The following is a 22,666-nucleotide window of genomic DNA, read 5'->3' as shown; positions in this document are numbered from 1 at the left end:
CAGCTAAAAAGAGCATGTGCTGACCCACAGAATACAAGGAGGAGCTGCAGAATTGAGCTCTGGGATGACCAGCAATACCACTAGGCTTAAGAATAACTGGATCCAGGGGGTACCTGGTGACTCAGTCAGTTGAGTTGACTCTTGATCTCAGCTTGGGTCTTGATCTCAGGGTCATGAGTTCTAGCCTCATGTGAGTGTGGAGCCTACAAAAAAAAGAAGAAAAAGGAAAGAAAGGAAAGAAAAAGAAAGAAAGAAAAGAAAGAAAGAAAGAAAGAAAGAAAGAAAGAAAGAAAGAAAGAAAGAAAGAAAGAAAGAAAGAAAGAAAGAAGAATGAATAGCGGGAGCAAATAAATAATAGCTGGAGCCAGGACCTTCAACACTCCCAAGACTCCTTCACTACTTGTCCTGCTCCACTTTCCACGTTGGCCTCATCATCTTTCATCACAGACAGGTGTTAGAAAACAGGACTGTCTCCAGTCCCTGAACTTTGTGACTACAGATCCTACACTTGAAGCTAGAGAAAGAGAGTATTAGCCCAGTTTAGGTCAGTAAGGTATCCATTCAACTGTGGCCAGGAGCACAGTTTATAAGTACATGGCAGCACCTAAAGTAGCCCTGGTGCAGCCCTATGTGTTGGGGTGCAATTCCCAGAAGATAGGTAAAACTGAGCAAGAACCCAGAGATGTCTTCTGGGCTAGTTCATGCATTCTGGAGGGCTACTCACCACCCAGGATCCCTAGCTGCTTCACTCAAACCCCAAGTGACACAGCACAGGGGTCAACCTAACCAAGTACACTCACTATATTCCTGGATGGCATTTCTGTCTCCATTTGTACCTCTTTTCACACCTAAGAAAGCACAGCCCTGGTGCAGACCCAAAGGTATTCTCTCTGCATGAAGCTTAGGTCTTATCCTAGGTAACCAATGCTTTGTTTCTTTCCTCTGTATCCCACTTTGGGGATACCTTTAGGATACCTTCTTAGCATAACACCTCCAGGTGAGATGAAAGAGACAAGAGAGCAGGGACAAGATGAGCAGTGCTTGCCTTCACTCCACCCCTTGTACGGTTTCTGGCCAGTCTCATGGTGTTGAGAAGCACAGGGAAGAGGAGAGCCCCTTCCATCTCTTCCTGGTGTGGGGTACTCTTTCACCTTCTCTCAGTCCTCTGCCACCACAATTATGGAGTTAACCTTCTCTGCCCCTCTGTCTGAAAAGAATCAACCCCCCAAAAGTTAGGAGAGGAGTTAAGGCAACGGACTACTAAGAGCCAAAGCCACTCAGAGGAACCTGCAAGAAAAGGCACTTTGCTGTCTCCTGTCTTTTCCATGCAGTGGTGACAAACAGGACACAGGCAAGCATAGATTTATGAACACTGAGTTTATTTGCATAGGTTGTAACAATGACAGTCCAATAAAACATGTTGGTGCCATTCCTTAAAAGTCCATGCCGGCCTTGTATACACCTTTTACCTACCAGCACACCCTCTGTTAAGTGACTTCATTCTCTACCTTCTGGACAAATGCCTCTCATATTACACCTGTGGAAGATAGAATAATAGTCCCTCAAAGATGCCCAGGTCCTAATCCCCAGAATCTATAACTGTGTTAGGTTACACGGCAAAGGGGGATTATATTTGCAGATGGAATTAAGGTTAGTAATCAGTTAACCTAACATAAGGGGATTACCCTGGATTATCCAGGTGGGCCCAGTGTGACTAAGAGACTCTTTGTTGTAGACAAGGGAGGCAGAAGGGTCAGTGTCAGAGTGATGTGACATGAGCCACCCTTGACCAGGTATTGCTGGATTTGAAGAGGCTCCCCAGGAGCCAAGAAATATGGGATACCACTACTAGATGGGAGGGAAAGGCAAGGAAATGTATTCTCCCCTTGAGCCTCCAGAAGGAACATGATCCTGCTAACACCTTGACTTTAGTCCCACAGTGTCCGTTTCAGACTTCTGACCCCTAGAACTATAAGATAATACATTTGTGCTTTTAAGTATGTAGCAGTTTGTTCCAGCAGCTGTAAGAAACTAATAAACCATCCAATATCTCACTTCCTCTTAGAATCTCAAGATCTTCCTTTCTAAACTACCTTTAAAAATGTCCACGTCTTGGGCAGCCCAGGTGGCTCAGCGGTTTAGCACTGCCCTCAGCCCAGGGCCTGATCCTGGGGACCCGGGATCGAGTCCCATGTCAGGCTCCCTGAATGGAGCCTGCTTCTCCCTCTGCCTGTGTCTCTGCCTTTCTCTCTCTCTCTCTCTCTCTCTCTCTCTCGAATAAATAAAATCTTTTTTTAAAAAAATGTCCATGTCTCAGGGTACCTGAGTGGCTCAGTTGGTTAAGCATCCAGCTCTTGGTTTCATTTCAGGTCATAATCTCAGGGTCGTGAGATTGAACCCCTTGTCGGGCTCTGCATTCAGTGAGGAGTCTGCTTGAGATTTTCTCTCTCCCTCTGCCCCTCCCTACTCCCTCTTTAAAAAAACAAACAAATTCCAAGTCTCTTGCTTGATCAGAAGGTCCTGGTGTAGCCCTAATTCTTTTCTTTTTTAAAAAAGATTTTATTTATTTATTCATGAGAGACACACAGAGAGAGAGGGAGGCAGAGACACAGATAGAGGGAGAAGCAGGCTCCATGTAGGGAGCTTGATGTGGGACTTGATCCCAGGACTCCAGGATCATGCCCTGGGCCAAAGGTAGGCGCTAAGCCACTGAGCCACCCAGGGATCCCCAGCCCTGTCTAATTCTGATGATTCAGTCAGTACATCCCACTTCTACCAATAAAATATTACATTCAAAATGCACATACTATCTTCTTTACAAAGCCTCTAACAAACTTTATGTAGCTATACTCTAACAAAATCACTGTGTGTCTTCCAATACAACAAATTTCCCTGTTGATCAATGCTGTCTACCATCGGCGCTGGTTGACTCATTAGTGATCATGCTGATTTGTTCTCTGTTGCTTCGGTGCATATTGCAGGACTTCTGTAGGAGGTTCTTACCTCTCTTCACGTGTTCTTCCACATATAGCCAGGGTCCCATCTGAACCCTGCTCTAAGAAAGCACGACGTGGGGTGAGGCCATAGGAACTTCATTCACACCTAATGCCGGTTACACAGTCCTATCTCGTGCTCTTAATTTCAGTGGTTACAAAAATCCCTCCTTGGGCTCTCAACCACTTCTCTAGAACCATCATCATCATTAATCTCACCACCTCTTCTCCACCTTCTGAAGGTATCCCCTAATTTCTCTTAAAGAGACCTGGCTGAGAGCCAATGTTTCATTACAACTTGTGCCCTCCTAGCTGTTCCCCTGGCCTTGTAAGGTGCTGCCGCCTTGGGCTGGCCAGCACAGCCGCTGTCTTCATTAGGCAATGACTAACAGGCTGCCGAAAGGCAGGCTCCCCCGAGTGCCTGAGTACTCAGAATTCTCACCCAGCCTCTCCTGAGCCTCCCCTGCCTCCCCCTCACCCCAGGTACTTCTGCTGGGCTCCATCCAGGAACCTAGGTATGGCATGGCCTGTCAGACCTGCCTTCACCAGTTGTAGGTGTGGCCACATAAAACAAGCTGGAGAGGCATCCAGTGCAACCTCTAGCCCATGTCACAGAAATCTGAGGAGGGGTAAGGAAGGCAGAGGAGGAAATATTGTTTTCCCATCCCCATGTATTATTACTTGAGGGAAGTCCATTTCTGGTTTTTAAAAACATCCTCCAAGATGCCTGGTGGCTCAGTGGTTGAGTGTCTGCTTTTGACTCAGGTCCTGATCCCAGGATCCCAGGATCGAGTCCCATATCCCCGCAGGGAGCCTGCTTCTCTTTCTGTGTATGTCTCTCTGTGTCTGTCATGAATAAATAAATAGAATCTTTTTTAAAAATTAAATTAAAAAAAATTTAAAAAATCCTCCATAACTTGAAATTAGTTAGGAGACACACTCCCCCACTCCAAACACACATACCCTTTGCCTTGGGTTGCTTAGGTAGAAGTCTTTCATTTGAGATTGGGGCCACTGGAGACTGAGGTTATTGGAATGGCTAGGAGCACATTCTGGGAGACAAAAGGGTCACCGTTGAAGAGAGCCATGGACTACACCCACCATCTCAAATTCTGAGAATGCAGTGGACACCCAAGTACATCATAATCAGGAAAGCCTCAGCACCTCACCATGCCTCAGACACATCTCCCATTGGCCCGTCGTCTCTCAAACAGGATTGAGGTTATCAGCTGCTGCTTTGTTTTTTTGGCATCTTGAGTGAAGGAGTCAGGTGGTCAAGTGTGTCCTCTCCAGCTTCATGGCCACATTCTTTCATGTTCCTTGCAGTGGGTTGAATAGTGGCCTCCAATGGGGTATGTGCAAGTCCCAGTCCATGGGACCCATGAATGTGACTTTATCTGGGAAAAGAGTCTTTACAAATACAAATTAGGGATCTTGAGGTGAACTTGTCCTGGATTATCCCCGTGGACCCTAAATCCAATGACAAGCAAGAGAGAGAAGGGAAGACGGCCCAGACCCAGAGGAAAAGTCATGGGAGGACAGAAGTAGAGATTGGAGTTACATACCTACATGCCAAGAACTGCCTGGAACCAACAGAAGCTGGACGAGGTGAAGAAGGATTCTTCTCCCTCAAGCCCTCAGAGGGGGCATAGGCCTGCTGACACCTTGATTTCAGAATTCTAGCCCCCAGGAATGAGAGTAGACTTCTGTCATTTTAAGCCACCAAGTTAGTGGTCATTTGTTATAGCAGCCCTAGGTGACTATTATGTACTTTAATGTGCAACCCATTTCTTTCAGAAAGGATGGAATTATCCCATGTGGCAAAGGATGGCTCCCTGTGGAGCTGTCACAGCACAGGCTTGTAGTCTGAGCCTTCCTGCCACGGTGCTGCCCCAGAGCCTTAAGATGCTACAAAGCTCTTAGGGGTGAAGGCTCGCCTGGGCACACTGTCTACTTTGTACTCCTACAAGGACAACATGCCTCCACTGCGCATGCTGGTTGCAATCACACATCTTACACGTGTAGAAGACTTGGAAGATTCTTTTGAAATGCTTTCCCACTTTTTCTCAAATGGTCCTGAGTGCTCAGCAAGGCCATTATGTAACACGGCGAGCTTGACAAAGAGCACTTAAATGGTTCACCCGAAAATAAGAACTAAGGTTTTTCCAATTTGGACCAGTGCTCCTTCTACCCCCTCCCCTGGGCAACAGGCCACACCCGGGACAGTGAGGAGGCTGTGAGGCTATAGGAAACATGCAGTCATGTTTAAAACCAGAAGTATCCCAGGCTCCTTCATTTTGCTTGGACAAATAAAATGTGTGTCCTGAGCCCCTGGGAAAATTAAAGAATAAGATGTGGTGCTTCCCAGACTTCAGTGTGCATATAAATCACCCGAGGAATCGGATTAAAATTCAGTTTCTGACTCTGTATGTCTGGGGTGGCACTTGAGATTCTGCATTTCTTGGAAGCTCTCAAGTGATAACTGTACTGCTGGTTTGCAGACCACACTTTTTGAGTAGCAATGAGATGTAGCTGCTGGCTAATTTCTTCAACTTTCAGCAGTAATTGACCGTGCTTGCTCTCTGCAATTCGGTAGTAAGAACGGTGGCTCTGAATTTATCATTTCAGGAGAGATTGGTGACTCTCAAGTTGTCAGTGCTTATAGAAAAGTTTTATTGTGAATTGATAACCATAAAAATATTCAAGTGGAAATTTTGGCCCAAAATTTCCACTTATGGGTGTTAATTCTAAATAAGTAACCCAAAAGATGGAAAAAGCGATATGAACAATGGTGTCCTAAAACACTTTAAATTCTGTGTCTAGTATAAAGGAAATGATTACGTTAATTATTATAAATTCACTCAAGACAATATTGTGGACATATGTTTATTTTCTCTCCCCCTCAAAAACAATATGTAAGCAAAGGAATAGAAATGGTATAAACTGACACAGTCAACAAATTAATGGATTAAGAGTTTCAACAAATTTTTCCAAGATTGAGAGTCTATGGAATTAGGGCATAACCATGGTCCCCTATTTTTATTTTTTAACTGGGTGATGGGTATAAGGGTGATGTCCTTACAATTTTTATGTCTTTCTGTATCCCTGAAATATTTCAAAATTTAATTTAAAAAAGAAGGTTGGGGACAGAGTGAAGAACATTATATCCTACATGTTAAGAGTGTAAGTATTAAAACAAAGTGAACCAGATTACCCAACAAAATTTGCTCTTGGCTCTTGAAGTTCTAGAGACCATGGAAGTTAAGAATAAAGCATGAAGCTAACCCAGACGAATGGGTAAAGTCTGTCTCTGGATTTTTGGATGCCTAGATCCATGCCCTGTAGGAAATCATCTCTCCCCTGTTTCTACCACCATAAAAGATGGGCAATTTATTCTCCAGAGAAATTGAGTCATATCAGCTCAGAATTCAGGCACCTTACATCATAAAGAGCCAGGTGAAAACAAGCAGATTAATAGAAGATCTATATACTGAACAGTGGGACCATCCACCCCTCCTCTGCCTGGCTCTCAGCTGTCCAGGAGCCAAATGTATATATGCCCACAGGCAAGAGACTCGGAAACTACAATCTGTGGGCCAAGTCACTCCATTCTACTGTTTTTGTAAATAATGCTTTATTGGAACACAACCACACACATTCATTCATGAATTATTTATAACTGCTTTTTGCTGCAACAGAAGAGCTGAGTTATTGCAACAGTGACCTTCTGGCCTGTAAAACCTGAAATATTTACTGATTCTAACAGAAAACATTTACTTACCCGTGCTCTAGAGAAAAATCAATGTCCCCTGAGGAGAGGCCCCAAATCCCTCATTTGGAGATCTAGTGAAAAAAAGTCTGGTGAGCTGCCCATGACCTGACGATGAAGCCCTGTCCACATACACCTGTGTCTCCAAGCAGGTTTTAGTATCTTACTCTTACACACAAGCAGATGTGTGTAAGGTTTTCCAGACACTCAAGGGAAACCCCAGTGTGAAGGATTGTGATGCAAACAAAGAGCAAACAAAGAGCAAAAGCGACTTGGAGGAACCAAAAACTATTCAAAAAACAGAAAACAAAAATATGGAATTAATATCCTCAGAATGTTAATATCGGGGGCACCTGGGTGGCTCAGTCAGTTGAATGTCTGACTCACTATTTCAACTCAGATCATGATCTCAGGGTTGTGGGATTGAGCCCCATGTCTAGCTCTGTACTCAACAAGGAGTCTGCTTGAGATTCTCTCTCCCTGCCCTTCCCCCTCCACTCACACTCTCTCTCTTCTCTGTCTCTAATATATATATATATATATATATATATATATTTTTTTTTTTTTTTTAAGAAGAAATAAGGATGCCTGGGTGGCTCAGCATCTGCCTTCGGCTCCTGGGATCAAGTCCCATATCAGGCTCCCTGCGAGGAGCCTGCTTCTCCCTCTGCCTATGTCTCTACCTTTTTCTCTGTGTGTCTCTCATGTCTCTCTTCTTTTAAATAAAGAAGAAATATTAATATCAGATATCAGAAGATATTTCATCTATGAATCAAGAACTAGATCCTATCATAAACAAGAGTGAACTCTGGAAACTTAAGAAAGTGATAGCCCAAATAAATAAATAAATAAACAAACAAACAAACAACCAGATAGGAAGGACTGTCAAGCAAAAAGACAAAAAAGATGAAAAGTGGCAGGGCAGAAGAACATTCTAGAAAAGAAAAATCTAAGAAAATTAGGTTACCAATCCAGAATGTCCAACATCCAACTAGAAAGAATTATAGCAAGAAAAGACCAAGGAAATGAAGGGTATGAAATTAGCAAAGAAATAATACTTCTGGGAAATAATATTTTTTAAATTTCTTGTACCTTGTACCCAGCATAGTAAATAGAAACAACCAGCAAGAGCCAGGGTGAAATTTCAAGGCACTACAACCATACAGAGAAGACACTGTTTCAAGAAAGGAGAGACCTAAAGCCAAAGAACAAGAATCGAACTGAAGCCAGACTTCTCAGCAGTAACACTGGATGTCAAAATATGCAGTAGAGCAACGCCTTTAGAATTCTGTAGGAAGGTGATTTTTAATTTGGGGTTCTGTGTCCAGCACTTTCAGTCAAGTATCAAGATAGAATAAAAATATGTTTCGACCTGCAAAGCTTTAAAATAGTTTTTACGTGTGTTTTCTTAGGAAACTACTCAAGGAGTGTTTCAACCCAACCAGGGAGTAAAACCAATCAACAGATGTGAAGCCCAGAAAAGCAAGGGCTCCACACATAAGTGAAGGACATCCCAAGAGGGCGATGTGACATCACATGTGTGGAGCAAATAGTCCAGTCTGGAGCAAGAGTACTCAAGACTTGGAAGCGAGGGCCTCTGAGAGACAGGGAGACAGAACTGAACAACAATTATGTATTGTCTTTAAGATATGGAAAAATTTTTGCTAGATGTTTTACAGATTTGTTAGAACACTTGAGGAGGGTAGTAGGCTACTTAGTTCAACAGAAAATAATTTGTATCTAGTTTAATAATGTGGACGCTGACTATTGATTTAACAAAAATTATTATATGTCTCCTAGGAGGATCATGAGAGGAGGTAGAGGGGGGGTAAGTTGGGGACTGGTGAAGGGAAAGTTAAATTCTCATCTAAAATAGATATTCAAGGGGTGCCTGGATGGTTCAGTGGTTGAGCATCTGCCTTCAGCTCAGTCCTGGGATCGAGTCCCACATCAGGCTCCCCATGGGGACCCTGCTTCTTTCTCCCTTTGCATATGTCTCCGCCTCTCTCTGTGTGTCTCTCATGAATAAATAAATAAAATATTTTAAAATAAAATAAAATAGATAATAAAGAACAACTGTAAAAACAAAATTTAGAAATATACAGGTAAGTCCTTAAGGAAACAGAATGGTAGAAACTGGATGTCTCTGTGAGAAAGGATGGGAGAAAAAAAATCTCTCTCTTCTCTTTTTTTTTTTTTCTAAATTTGCTATTTGTGTGTGTATGTGAAATCACTTAGTACTGTTTTATTGTTTTAAAAAGATTATATGGCTGTTTAAATTATAACTGAAAAAACTAAGTCGCTTTGTGGAAAAATGCTTGTAATGCATTACCTCCTTTTGGTCTATCAGGATTTTAGTCTTTCGAATAAGGACATTCCCCAGTTGGGAACCCGTGGCTGGCAGCCTGGAGGGACTCTGGTGTCCTTGGTGTGACCCAGATGTCCTGAGATCCATAGTCTCTGTGAGGGGTAACACACAAGCAGGTGTAGACCTATCAGTCAGGCTAACCGCAGCCAGGCAGGGTGCGCCAGGGTCCAGGCAAAGAGGAAAGTGGGGAAAAGATATAAAATGGATATGTATACTATGACTGCATGATGCAAAAATGATACACTGGCCATGAGAAGGAAACAGGCAGAAATGAAACAGTTGAGTTTATCAGAGGTGGAAGTGAAGGTGTTTTTCCTTTAACTTAGAATTATACGAAGACAGTTTTAATGTTAGTGTGAAACAGAATACAAGTTTTTATGGGAAATCAGCGGCATTCTTTGCTCTGCTTCCCTCCTGCAGCTTAATTGCTTACACGGAACAGTATGTGGAATATGATCCTTTGATCACCCCAGCTGAGCCGTCCAATCCCTGGATCAGCGACGATATCACTTTATGGGACATAGAGATGAGGTAAAAAAAAAAAAAAAAAAAACTTAATTTTTTTAAAAAGTGTGAATGTTTGAGAAGGAAAGAGATGTGGGGGGAAGATCATGAGATAGTGAGATTCCATTATTTCCTATCTTAATTTGACTATTTTTATCACTAGAACAGAAAGCCTTCAAGTTACCTCCTAAGTTCTGCTTGCACATGGCCCTGCCTCCCTATGCCTTTGGTTTGTGCGTGGATCCTTAGTGGCTTCCTCTGACCTCTCTCTGCCCCTGGGATATCATGCTAACAGGGACAGTCCTTCACATTTCTTAGATATTTTCTTTTTTTTTTTTCTTAATTTTATTTATTTTTAGAGAGAGAAAGCATGGTGGGGTGGGGGGCGGGATGGAGAAGCAGATCATGACTCCAGCCAAAACCAAGAGTCAGGGCCTCAACTGACAGTGCGGCGTTTCCTAGTTCTGATTGCTGGAGGGGAAAAAGTCTGTTGGCCAAATCTTTTTATATATATATATAACAGTGGTGGCAACAACAATAGTTAAGTGTTACCACTGACTCAGCACTGGCCACGTAGTACGGGAGTGCCTGGAGTCCCCACGGCAGGTAAACATTATTCTCATCATTTAACAGAGGAGGAAACTGAGGCACAGGGGAGTTAATGAATTTGCTCAAGGTCACACAGCGAGTGGGTAGCAGAGTTAGGATCAGAACCCAGACAGCAGGTTCCAGAGCTGTGGTTTTCATGGCTCTGCTCCTCAGGAGGGACTGCAAGGGGCTCTTTGCCTGTGAGGGAAGCCAGTGGGTTTACTTAACAGCTGAGAAGCCGAAGCCTGGAGGAACCTGGACCAGAGTCAGTCACAGAGGGAAGTGCACAGACAGTTCTCATGTGGTGTGTGGTGTGCCCCTGCACCCTCTGCCCCACAGCTAGAGTTTTTTTTTTTTTAATTTTTATTTATTTATGATAGTCACAGAGAGAGAGAGAGAGGCAGAGACATAGGCAGAGGGAGAAGCAGGCTCCATGCACCGGGAGCCTGATGTGGGATTCGATCCCGGGTCTCCAGGATCGCGCCCTGGGCCAAAGGCAGGCGCCAAACCGCTGCGCCACCCAGGGATCCCCCCACAGCTAGAGTTTTTATTTCATTTTTCTTTCCTGTATATCACCCTCATTTGCTTTCACTCTTGCTCTGTTTCTGGTTTCTTTTCTGGAAATGAAGAAAAATAAACCTTACAAAAAGTAATAAAAGTCTGGGGCACTTGGGTGGTTCTGTCAGTTAAACATCTGCCTTCGGCTTAGGTCATGGTCTCAGGGTCTTGGGATCGAGCCTCCCACCTGTTGGGCTTTCCTGCTCAGGAGGGGAGTCTGCTTCTCCCTCTTCCTCTGCCCCTTTGTCACTTGTACTCTCATGTGCTCTCTCTCTCTCTCTCAAATAAATAAATAAATCTTTTTTAAAAGATGAGAAATCTTTTTAAAAAGTAATAAAAGTCTTTTATTACTCTTATATTTTGCTTGTTATAGAAAGTTCAAACTATTCAGCTGTGCTTAATGAAGAAAAGTCACTCTCCCTCTCATCCAATGTCACTTTCCAGAAAGAATCTTTGTTTACAGTCTAATGCATAGGCCCCAAACTGAGCCAGGGCACCCTGGGCCGCTGCAGGGAATTCACAGGATTACCCTGGGGCTGCTCGAAACCCTTGGGGAAGCACGGTGACGGTGACGTCTGATGTGTGTCAGAGACTGCATGAAGTACTGCTGGAGGCCCTTCCCTGTTTTCAACATCTCACTTTACATTCCTTTCAGTGATGTCATATCTTTGTAAATCTGGGTTTTCAGGGCAATTGCTAGATAAAAAGCCAGTACTGTGCAAACATCAAAATGGAACAGAAAATGAGCGTGTTGGGTTCCAGTCTGATTCCAAAGTACAAGAAGATATACGGTGCTCAACAGGCCCACATGGTGGTTGTTTAAGAATGAAGTAAACCTTGTTTTTTTTCTTTCAATTTATATGTGCTTTATAGCTACTAAGTTTTTAGGACATAAATATATATTAAGTCTTCTGGACCTGACTATTTAAAAGACAAAGCTATTACATGGTTTGTTTGGGGGGTTTTTTTTGGCCCAGAGGCAGCATGCAAACGTTACTGAGACACTAAGGGTACGGTGAACTTGGGAAATTTGGGAACTTTTTTTTTTTTTAATTTTTTTTTTTTATTTTACGATAGTCACAGAGAGAGAGAGAGAGAGAGAGAGGCAGAGACATAGGCAGAGGGAGAAGCAGGCTCCATGCACCGGGAGCCCGATGTGGGATTCGATCCTGGGTCTCCAGGATCGCGCCCTGGACCAAAGGCAGGCGCCAAACCGCTGCGCCACCCAGGGATCCCCAATTTGGGAACTTTTGATTTAGAGTCTATCCTTTTAGATTCTTACCTATATACAATATCATATTCTATTGCATAAATTAATTCATTATATATACATTGTCCCATAATTTTTTAAATAGCACATCATGGGAATCTTTCTCTGTAAATACATATAAACTCACCTTACCTTAACCTTTTCAATAACTATGTAGTGTCCCCTTGCATGAGTGTAGTATAAAGTATTTAACCAATCTCCAGGTTGTAAACATGAAGGTTATATCCCCCACCTTTTTTTTTGGCTAGTGTAAAAAATGATATTAAGGACATTCTTGTACACAAGTCCAATTATTGCTTTAGGATAAATTTCCAGGAGTGGAATTGCTAGGCCTGGCATGTATATTTTGATTTTAGTTTATATGGCCAGATTCCTCTTGAGCAAAGTAATACCATTTTTTTTCATGCCTTCAGCTTAAAAGTGTCCATTTCCCACATCTATCACCAACCCAAATGTTATCACTCTTTGTCATCTTTGCAAGTGTAATAAGTTAAAATAAAAATCCCATTTCTTTTTCACTTCTTTGTTAAGAGACTAGAGAATCTTTTCTCATGGTTGGTATTCATTTTTCTCTTGTGTTTTGACTGTTTTGTGTTCTTCACTTACTTTTCTAGTGGCATGTTTTGCTTTGGACATTGAGATATAAAACAGTTACATTTACTTGGATTATATATTTTATCTTTTTCCTGGTATTTCATGTTTTCTGGATCTTATTCTTTTTGTTTCTTTTCCTCTTCCCTGATTTTTGCTTTATTAATCAAGTGTTGTATTAGCTTTCCTTACCCTAGTTTCTATTCTAGTCATATTTACTTTTAAATGTCTTAAATTATGGGCAGCCCTGGTGGTGCAGTGGTTTAGCGCTGCCTGCAGCCCGGGGTGTGATCCTGGAGACCTGGGATCGAGTCCCACATCGGGCTCCCTGCATGGAGCCTCCTGTGTCTTCTCCCTCTGCCTGTGTCTCTGCCTCTCTCTCTCTCTCTGAATAAATAAATAAAACCTTTAAAAAACAGAGTTTTTAAATTCTAACTAATGGCATCAATTCATACAAATAATAATAAAGTGTTTAAAATAAAGAATAGAATAAAATAGATTTGCCTCCTCCAAATCCCATTCTTCTTGATAGGTTTGTTAACCTGATATATTTTAAACCAACATTTTGGGACTTATATTTCTCCATCAACATTAAATGAAAAATAGTTTATAGATGAGTATCTTTTTTCTAATAGTTCTGATGTGTCCTATATCATCTCTTCTAATCTGATCCAAGAATTTAAATCTTTCTTTAACTCAAGGTTTTTTCTCTCCTTTTCTTTTTAATCACTACTAATCTTTCTTCTGTTTTATCCTCTCTTTTCAGGAAATCCTTTGGTAGAAACTCAGCCTCTGGAATGGAGCAGCCATATCTCTCTTTTCTCTTTTATAATTCCCATCTCTTAGTCCTTTTAGTCTATATTCAAGGATAGAATTCCTTGAGTTACTCTTCAGAGCCTCCAGCTTGGTGTTCAGTGATGCCCATTCTGTGATTTTATACTTCACGAGTTTTTCTTTTCCTACTGAGTGTTGGGAGGGCTGAGCAACAATCACACTTTTCATTTCCAAGAATTCTTAATACTTCTTGGACTCCTTTTTCTTAGTAGTCTGCTCTGTTCTTCTGATATGTATCCTTTTAAGTCCCTCTGAGGATGTGATACAGGTTTGGTTTGGTTTGGTTTTCATACTTCCTCTCTATTTGTGACAGTCTGTTTCATTGGTGATCTTTTATCACAGAATCAATCACTGTGACTAATCACCACTGTTCAGAGCAGATCAGCCTGTCTTTTCATATACCCAGCAATTTGAGGGACTGTTGGTTTTCATAAGTGAAGCTCTTGGCTATCAACTCTAGCCATACATTAGAACCACCTGGAGAGTTTATTAAGACAGCAAACAGAAAATAAAAACAACAACAATAAAAAACAATGCCCAGTCCCCTCCCTGGGACAATTAAATAAAAATTTCTGTCAGTGGGGCATTATTTGTCTGTTTGTCTGTTTGCTTGTTTTTAATCTGTCCAACTGATTCTAAAAGGCAGCCCTGATCCAGATGGACTAGATTATAGCTAGTGAGGACTCCCTCAGTAACTTTGGGGGTCTGTGGTTCCCAAAGCATGGGGTACATCAGATTCACCTAGGATGCTCATTAAGAAGACGGATGCCCCAGAATGGTTCTGGGTGTCTGTATTTTGAGCAAGTGTTCTAGGTGATTCTGAGGCACAGCAGTTTGAGAAGTCCTTGTGTGGTTCCCAGAGTTCCTCTGACCACCACCCCGCAGGCTCTCCTCTGAGCAGTCCATGTGGCTGTAGGGCTTCACTGGAGTGTTATGGGGGGCCATAGGTCAGTCAGAAGGGTCTGCCTCTGGGCCCTGGCCATCTGGGCCAAGAGCAGACTGAAAGACTCCTCTCAGAGCAGGACAGGTGGTCGAGCCCCACCTTCCCTTAGCCTGACATCCCTGCAAGCTGCTCTGCTCTGTCTCAGATCCCGATGGGGTTTCTGAAGTTCTTCAGTTTCTTGTCTTTATGTTCCCAATAAGTCCACTCTTCTCCCTTCTGCTGAGGGGTGATATGGGTCCTGATTAGATTACAGAAGCCAAAGAAAAGTAGGAGGAAAACCGAAAGTCGTTAGAAGTTTCCCTGTTTTGCTGAGATGCTTTTCCCATCTATATTTGCTGTTCACCCAAGATTACAGAGGCACTACTCTCTGGTTTTATTACCCATATTAGGAGCTAACTGGAAAACACCCCCCATTGGCTGAAGAGACCCTCTCTGCCATAGGGAGCCTCTGGTCCATATTTATTTTTCTTTCTTTCTTTCTTTCTTTCTTTCTTTCTTTCTTTCTTTCTTTCTTTCTTTCTTTCTTTTTTATCTGGTCCATATTTCTGAGTTTCTTCCGTATGTCCCCTGTCCAATGCCCACCAACTGCCTCAACTTCCAGTCCTACTGCTCAGAGCTTGGGGTTTTCCCAGGCTTCTGGGGACGCAACTAATTTCTTTCCAGATGGCCCCAGAATCAGGTGGCTCTCAATCAGTTGACAACAGTTCAGTCCATCTGCTTTATACTTTCCCCAAATTCCTCAGTTTATCATCTGCTAATGGCAAATTTATTTGCCTCTACATTCTATGGACTTTTTTTCTTTTTAATTTTATTTTCTTGAACTCCAGACTCTTGCTGTTCTCTCTTCCTGGACCACTTCCCCAGAACCTCCCCTGGCTGGTTTCCCTTCTCATTTGAGTCTCACTCAGTATGGGTGACCCTTCCTCAGAAAGTTTTGCTGTGATCATTCACTCTCTAGTGGTCACGCCACCCATTCAGCTATTCTCTAGCACATCCTCCCCCTGGTTCTCTTTCTAGTTAGGACTTAAAATAAAACTGAAATAGGACTATGTCTGACACATAGTAGGCATTCAAAAAGTATAGACTGGAAGGAGGCTAGATGAAGGAGTGACTATTGCAAATACGTATTGAGAACTTACCATGTGCTGCTTCCAAACAAAATGATCTCTCAAGATGCAAATGTAACAAGGTGCATAAAACATGCTATCCTCCCTCCCAGCCCCAGGATTCCTTCTCATTTGGCAAAGGACATGGTTAAGCCACTTAGGCACAAAAATCAGGCTCTGAAGGCAGGGGGGCTGACAGAGACTCAAACAAGGGGAGGGACTTGTGACATAAGAAAATGAGAAGAATGTATTTTTTGTTTCTGAGAAGGGAGACTTAAGTGCAGTGAGAAGTGCACTGAGAAGCAGTGAGAAGTGCAGTGAGAAGTGCTGTGAGAAGCAAGGGAGAGCAGAGTGTGGGAGAGATCAGGCCTTGGTGCAAGGCCAGGAGGAGCCCTAGTACTGCTGGTGTCCAGGGACTTTGCAAAAGCAGGAAAGTCAAGCATATGATTTTTTAAAAGTCTGCTGCTGGGTGGTGCAATAGGTAGCCCCCTTCTCAAGACCTTTGAATCTTAGTAAAGGCTTCTACCCCCTCCAACACCCCATGGGAAGGAGATTTGGGGTGAAGATGAGTGGCGGGTTGTGGGAGGCTTGTTGAAAAGTGGAGGCCATAGGTAGGAAAGCAGGACTCCCCTTGGGAACTCAGGTTAGTCTGAGCTGGGCTTTGATTTCTACTGGGCCTGAGCAAGGGGCTCCTCAAAGTCTGCAAAGGGCAGACTCGTTATGATGTCCAGAGTAGGGGGCATCACACAGTGTCTGTATTCTACAGAGTTCATCATACTGTCTCTGCCATATAGACAGCCCAGTAGAGGACAGCAACGGGACTTAACAGGATAACTGGCAAGGTGATACAGGATATAGCATAAATAACAGAAAATTGTACTTAAATCCTTTCTCCTTCTCAGATAAACTATTAGATCTAGAAATCCAAGGATCTGTTCAGAGATCTTTTAGGGATGGGCAAACGACATCTTATTTATGTCTATCTGATAAAACATTCTGAGAAGTAAAGTTTAAAGAGAAGAGTGACAGCCAGGGCTCACCGTGGAGGAAAAATCAGCCGAAAGTTGCCAGGTTGCAGTTGGAGAGAACCCTGTAGTCTAAATACCACCAGGAGAGCATCTCAGGGAGGCCTCTGGAAAGTATTCCTGGTCATGCCATCAACCAGATAGTGGATCTAACAAAAATGTGGCATTGCCAGAATTGTGGTTCATAATTTGCTTTCTCCATGTGATTCAGGTTTATCTTTCTTTCTCCACTGGACATCAGGTGCATGAGCCAAGAACCACAAGGAATCTGGTTTATCCTGCTCGGCCCTAGGTACCCAACTACCAGGCAGCCTGACCTGCTGAGAGGCAGCGACTATCCCCAGACACCACTGCCTATACTCAGCAAGTCTGACAGAAGTATTAGTCCAGCATATTAGTCAAGCTTCTTCCCTGTGGTGGTCAGTCTCTAAATATGGCCCCATCTGCACCTTCCCTCTTTGTGTGCATGGGCTACTTCTTACATCAGAAGGTGACACCTCCCTACCTTTTCACCTGGGCTGGCCGTGGAACCTCATTGGAACAATAGAGTGTGGCAGAAGTAACATTCTGAGAACAGGTCATAAAGCAGCTCTATGTCTTATACCTCAGTCATTTAAAGACATTTGCTCCTGAAACATTCCTTCTTGGAAGCCACCAGGCCATGCTGTGAGAATCCCAGGCCATCGATGAGACCATGTCATCAACAACCCCGGCTGAGCTCCTGACAAACAACCAGTATCCCTTGCCATGTGATGCACAATCTTGGGTGTGCAGCCCAGTTGAGCCTTCCAATGATCCCATCCCCAGATTCTAGCTACAGCTACTTAAGACCACATATGAGAACCACCCAGCTGAGTCCAGTCAACCCAGGGGACAGTGAGAACGAATAATAAATCACCATTTTAAGCCAGAGTTTGGGGACGATTTGTTACACAGCATTACATACCGGGACCACTTGCCATCAGAGTAGTCAGGACCCCACAGCCGTTCTTGGGGCATCAAATAAAATTGCCATTGTTCCTTCAATAGCCTTGATCCTAAAATGGCATCATTGGATATTTTCTGTTTAAGGAACTGTCCCTTGTTTCATAATTTTTCTAACGACTCGAAGGTATTTTCAAGATGACTTACATCATTCCCTAAATCTTCATTTGGATATCAAATGAGGGAAATGTAATAAAAGGCAAGGTAATGGGAAAAAAAGAAAGGCTTTAGAGACAGGCAGACCAAGTACCAATTCCAGATTGCCTTTTACCAACCATGTGGCTTTGGGCATTCTGACCTCTCTGGAGCTCTGGACATCCGAATATAAATCTTCACTTTGCAGGCTTATATTGAGATTCAAAGGGACCACAGTAAGGAAATCTCCTTGTGTAGCATTACATTGGCTCTGCAGAAATGTTTTACAGATGGCTGCTTCTTCTGAGTATGGCTTTCTTATTCTCAATGTGGGGGATTTCTACCATGCTTAGGCTGGGAGATCAGTGGAAATGAAAGATGGACTCCACTGGGGAGCCACCTGTCTTTGCTCCCTGCTGGTTTGGGCTGCCCAGTGGGCCATAGGAATTTGGTGAGAACTGGACACAGAAGACAAATTAAAGAAAAGGCATCCACCTAGCAATTAGAAAATCCTGTCAGGATAAGGACATATCATCCACATCACTATACACATTTTCTTATTGATTTCCTCTTAATGCAGAACATTTGCGGTGTGAAAACCCTATGATGAACACAAAGATTCATGAGACATGGTCTCTGCCCTCAAAGAGCTCATAAGGTAGCTGGAGGGCCAGTGACATACCCTTGAAAGGTTAAACAGTGGTGCAAACTGTAAACAAACATACGTCATAAGGAGGCATTTCTATGCAATGATTAGAAACAAAGGCTGTGAGTTCCAGGAATTATTTGTTGGAGTTAGGCCAAGGGAAAGTTATTGTACCAGTAACCTGGTGATGAATTTCCAGAGATGTTTTAATTTTCAAAATTATTTTATAACCACACAAACCATTCAGTGGTAGCAACATGTTCAAATCTGATCTTGAACCTTAAAGAGAGTGATGCTTGAAATACCCAAGTGATGCAGGAAACACATGTCTAGAGAAGCTGTGTCTAAGAAGCTCTTAATTGAACAGATCCCAATGGCCAAATGTACTAGTACAAAAGGAACAGATGTGGAGCATCCACATGTAGAAACAGGACCGTGGATAATGGATAGTTGAGGGAACCCAGATGTACTTAGGTTGAGTAGTGTCACCCAAAAACTCATATCCTTCCCAGAACTTCTGAACATGATTTTATTTGGAAATAAGGCTGTTTTAGATACAGTTGGTTAAGATGGGGTCAAACTGGAGTAGGTGGGCTCCTAATCCAATATGACTTGTATCTTTATATAGAGAGAAAACAGACACATGCATGGGCAGAGTGCGTGCCACATGAAAATAGACATACAGGGAGAACACCATGTGAAGACAAAGGCAGAGATTGGAATGATGCCTTGTGGGCCAAGAATCACCAAGAATTGCTGGCTTCACCAGAAGCTAAGAGAAAGGCATGAAACTAAGTCTCCCCTACAGCCTTCAGAGAGAGCATGGCCCTGCCAACACCTTGATTTTAGACTTCTAGCCTCCAGAACTATGAGAGAATAGATTTTTGTTATTTTAAGCTACTCAGTAGGTTAATATTTTGTTATGGCCACCCTAAGAAACTACTGCATCAGGGCATCCTGTCTCTCCAGACTACCTTATTTCTGCTGAAGGCTGAACTTGCAGCTATCTGGATGTCCTGATCTCTGTCCTATGGGCAGTTATGGTATGTGGCTTATGACCTAGGACCCTATTTCTACTTGAAGGGTCAGGGGAATATGTACACAAGTGAATTGCAAATGGAACTACAGAGCTGAAGGAAATAGTCTTATCTTCTGACAGCAAAAGAATAAGACCAACCCCTCCTTTGGTCTGAGGAGGGTCCCATGGGTGTGGGACAGCACAGCCAGGCTAAGAGCTATACTCTGGAGCCACACTGTCTGGACTCGTCTGGACTCCCATCACTTCCTAGTGTGTTTCTGGGCAAACGATCACTAGGCCTCAGTTTCCCTATCTGTAAAATGAGGACCCAGTGAGTTAGCAGAGTTAAGATGCTCGGAACAATGCCTGGAACATAGGAAACACTGAGCAGGTGGTTGTCCAAGAGACACAACATTCTGCTTCTAAGCAAGTGGTAGGGTTTATCCTGGATGAGCTGATGCATTTCTGACCCTTCTCATGTCACTCAGATCTAAATGAGACTAAAGGTGGTAGAGTCAAGAGTTGGGCTATTACTGACAGGCCCAGGCCATGGGAAGGGAAGCCAAATCAACGGGGCTGTTTCATTTCCTGAGACAGCGGCCACTAGGCGGGTATCCTGGTGACCCTCACCTAAATGCCTTCTCCAAAGAGACGTTTTACTGTTGGCTGATGTTGTGCAAAGTCTGCATCTGGCGTGTGTGCAGGTTTATAGAATCCATCACTTAAATTTGAGACGTTGCCCTTCGGCGTGTGGCAGCAAAAACAGATTTGAGCTGGCGGAGGGAATATGACACAGGTTTTTGCCTGGCATTGATCATTTTTCTAAACCTTTGTTCTCCTCAAAAGCAAAGAGCCCAGCCAGCAGCGAGTCAAGAGATGGGGCTTCTCTTTCGACGAGGTATTAAAGGACCAGGTGGGGCGGGACCAGTTCCGGAGATTCCTGGAGTCGGAGTTCAGCTCAGAAAACCTCAGGTAACTCTCGCAAAGGCTGCAGCTGCGTGCCGAGCGTGTATATGAGAGTCACATGTTCAGTCCTTTCTCAATAAAATGTGATGGTGCCGACTCACATCCCAGCTAACCTGGCTCAGGCAGGAGTAGGGAAGGGAGACTTGATGTGCAGCTCTGGTATCACCATGTCAGCACTCCTCGAAACCAGCATTTTTTGTTCTGTAAGTCCAGGTGACATCTGTTCAAGCTGTTGGAAACATGTCTCCCGTAATAAGTAAATGATCAAATGGTGACATGATCATTTGATGACACCGTGCATTAGCTAAAACCAGAGAACCATAATGCTGCAGAGTGGAAAGGCAGCTTGAGAGCCTCGCCTTCAAAAGTTCTCACTTGGGGATCCCGAATGCTTGACAGGCTAACCAGGAAAAAAGAGGGATCCCTGAGCTCATTTCAGAATTTCAAAAAGCCAAAGTAGATACAGTTCAATACCTGGAGACATAATTGTAAAAGCTAATTAAAACATGTTTTTCCTTTTGGAGGGATGCTATCAACTCCGTGTAACAGTTGCTCTGGTCACCTGCTGCCAATGAGAACATCTGATGGTTGCTGTTGGTCTCCAGCTAATCAAGATGAGGGAAAATGTATTGATGCATTAATAATTACTGTTTGGTAGAAGGAAAAAACAAAACTTTCAGGACAAGAAGTCCATGGAGAAAGGGAGGAGAGAGCATTCAAAGGGAAAGGGTCCACTGTCGTGAAAAGTTTGGGAACTTGTGGTTTATTCAGATTTCTATTGTATTAGAAGTAGACCTAGAGATCTATGGAGAAGGTGACTGGTCGGAGCCCCCTTAGTGATCTTAGCAAATTGGTGACTTCTCAGATGGAAATCTCAGTGTTTTTTCATGGTACCAGGTTCCTTTCTGTATGCTAGGTTAATTCCCATCTTCTAGTGTTTTTTTTTTCCAGAAGGGGTGGTTTTATTAAGTTTTAAAATGTTTTTAACTTTAAAAAGTCAGAGCATATACTGTGGGCAAAGAACTGTCCACTCCAGTGTAAATGTGCAAAGTCCATGTTATTTATTTGGCAGGAGAGACCATATCAGTCCCATATATCAATCAAACGATATTTATCCACACACCTATGTTGTATCAAGCCCTGCAAGAGTTTGCTGAGAGATGCACAAAAGTCAAGATACGTGATCTTTGCCTACAACGACCTTGTGGGTCCGTGAGGAGAAAACACAAGAAACTATTAAATCATTAAATGAATGTAAATGAGTATAAACTCTAAGAACTCTTTTGGAAATGTTTTTAAAAGGGAGGCATGAATGTAAGCCAGAGTAGGCAAATCATGAGCTGGACTTTGAAGAATACACGGGATACCGATAGACAAAAAAGGAGGGAGAGTATTCTAAGCCGAAGACCCTACGAGCAAAGGTGTGGCAGTGGGACTCCCACATCGCACAGTCCCAGGAGGACGCATAGATGCCAGTTAACTGTATGTATCCAGGCCTTTCTAGGCAACCAGGTACCTAACGTAAAACAGATAAGGGCTGCATATCTGATTCCAGGTCAGGACACAAGGGTGTTTCCTTACGCTGAGGCGTTATTCTGAACACACTTCAGAGCTTTGCTTCAATTCCTAATCAAAATTTGTAACAGAAGGCTTGACTTCTAAAACTCCTCATTAGGGCAGTGTTTCGAACCAGCCTCCCAGGCTGTGCGCAGAGGTGGGTCCTGATTCGGAAGCATGATGCACTCAGACAGCCTTTCTGTGCACCAGCCCAGGACCCACGCAGAGCTTGGTCCCCGGGAGCCACCCCTGGGAGTCTTGCTTTCCCATTTCTCTTTTTCATCTCTGTCCCCTGTGGGGCCCCCAAAATAAAGTGGTATAGAGGCCTCCTTTACCGGATTATTTCTCAGCCCACGAGTGGCCTTTTATGATCTTCGGCCACCTGCACCATTACACAGACTTTGCAGAATGACCACAGGGTCCTGGTCATTTTGAGGGTCATTTTGATCAGGAGCGTCTGCTGGCTCAGCACGTCTGTGCCCAGTCTGAGTGCAGCCAGAGCCACACATCGCTTCAAACTAGTGTAACAAAAATGCATTACATTTAAGGCCAGGAGGGCCTGGAGGAGTATGTCCCTGGCAGGTGTTCAGCACCTCATCCTGCCATTACCTCTTGTCCCTCTGCCAGTTCCCTCCTCCTCTGTCAGGAGGCTACACTCAATCTTGAGTGAAAGAGTTGGGGGGGGGGGGCTTGCGAGTGTGCCAGTGGCTAATCTACACCCCCGGCATGAATGCATAAATCCACACTTAAAGAGGGACCCCCTCTGATCCATGGCAGGAGAGAGGATAAAGAAAATAGAACAGCCGGAGAT

General features: G+C 43.4%; 1 protein-coding gene across 5 annotated transcripts in view; it reads left to right on the top strand.

Moving 5' to 3' along the window:
- Positions 1–22,666, top strand: part of RGS6 (regulator of G protein signaling 6) — a 548,429-nt gene that overhangs the window by 477,791 nt on the left and 47,972 nt on the right. For 4 of the 5 annotated variants that reach the window (XM_041759142.1, XM_041759143.1, XM_041759144.1 and 1 more), the window contains exons 13-14: positions 9,551–9,661; positions 20,179–20,304. In XM_041759142.1, the coding sequence (XP_041615076.1) occupies positions 9,551–9,661; positions 20,179–20,304 (237 nt within the window). The remainder of the gene's footprint in view (positions 1–9,550; positions 9,662–20,178; positions 20,305–22,666) is intronic. The other variant, XM_041759146.1, reaches the window with a different exon arrangement.

The sequence above is a fragment of the Vulpes lagopus genome, chromosome 6 (assembly GCF_018345385.1).
Source record: "Vulpes lagopus strain Blue_001 chromosome 6, ASM1834538v1, whole genome shotgun sequence".
Taxonomy (NCBI): domain Eukaryota; kingdom Metazoa; phylum Chordata; class Mammalia; order Carnivora; family Canidae; genus Vulpes; species Vulpes lagopus.
The sequence above is the reverse complement of the archived record's forward strand: the minus strand, read 5'-3'. Positions and strand labels throughout refer to the sequence as shown.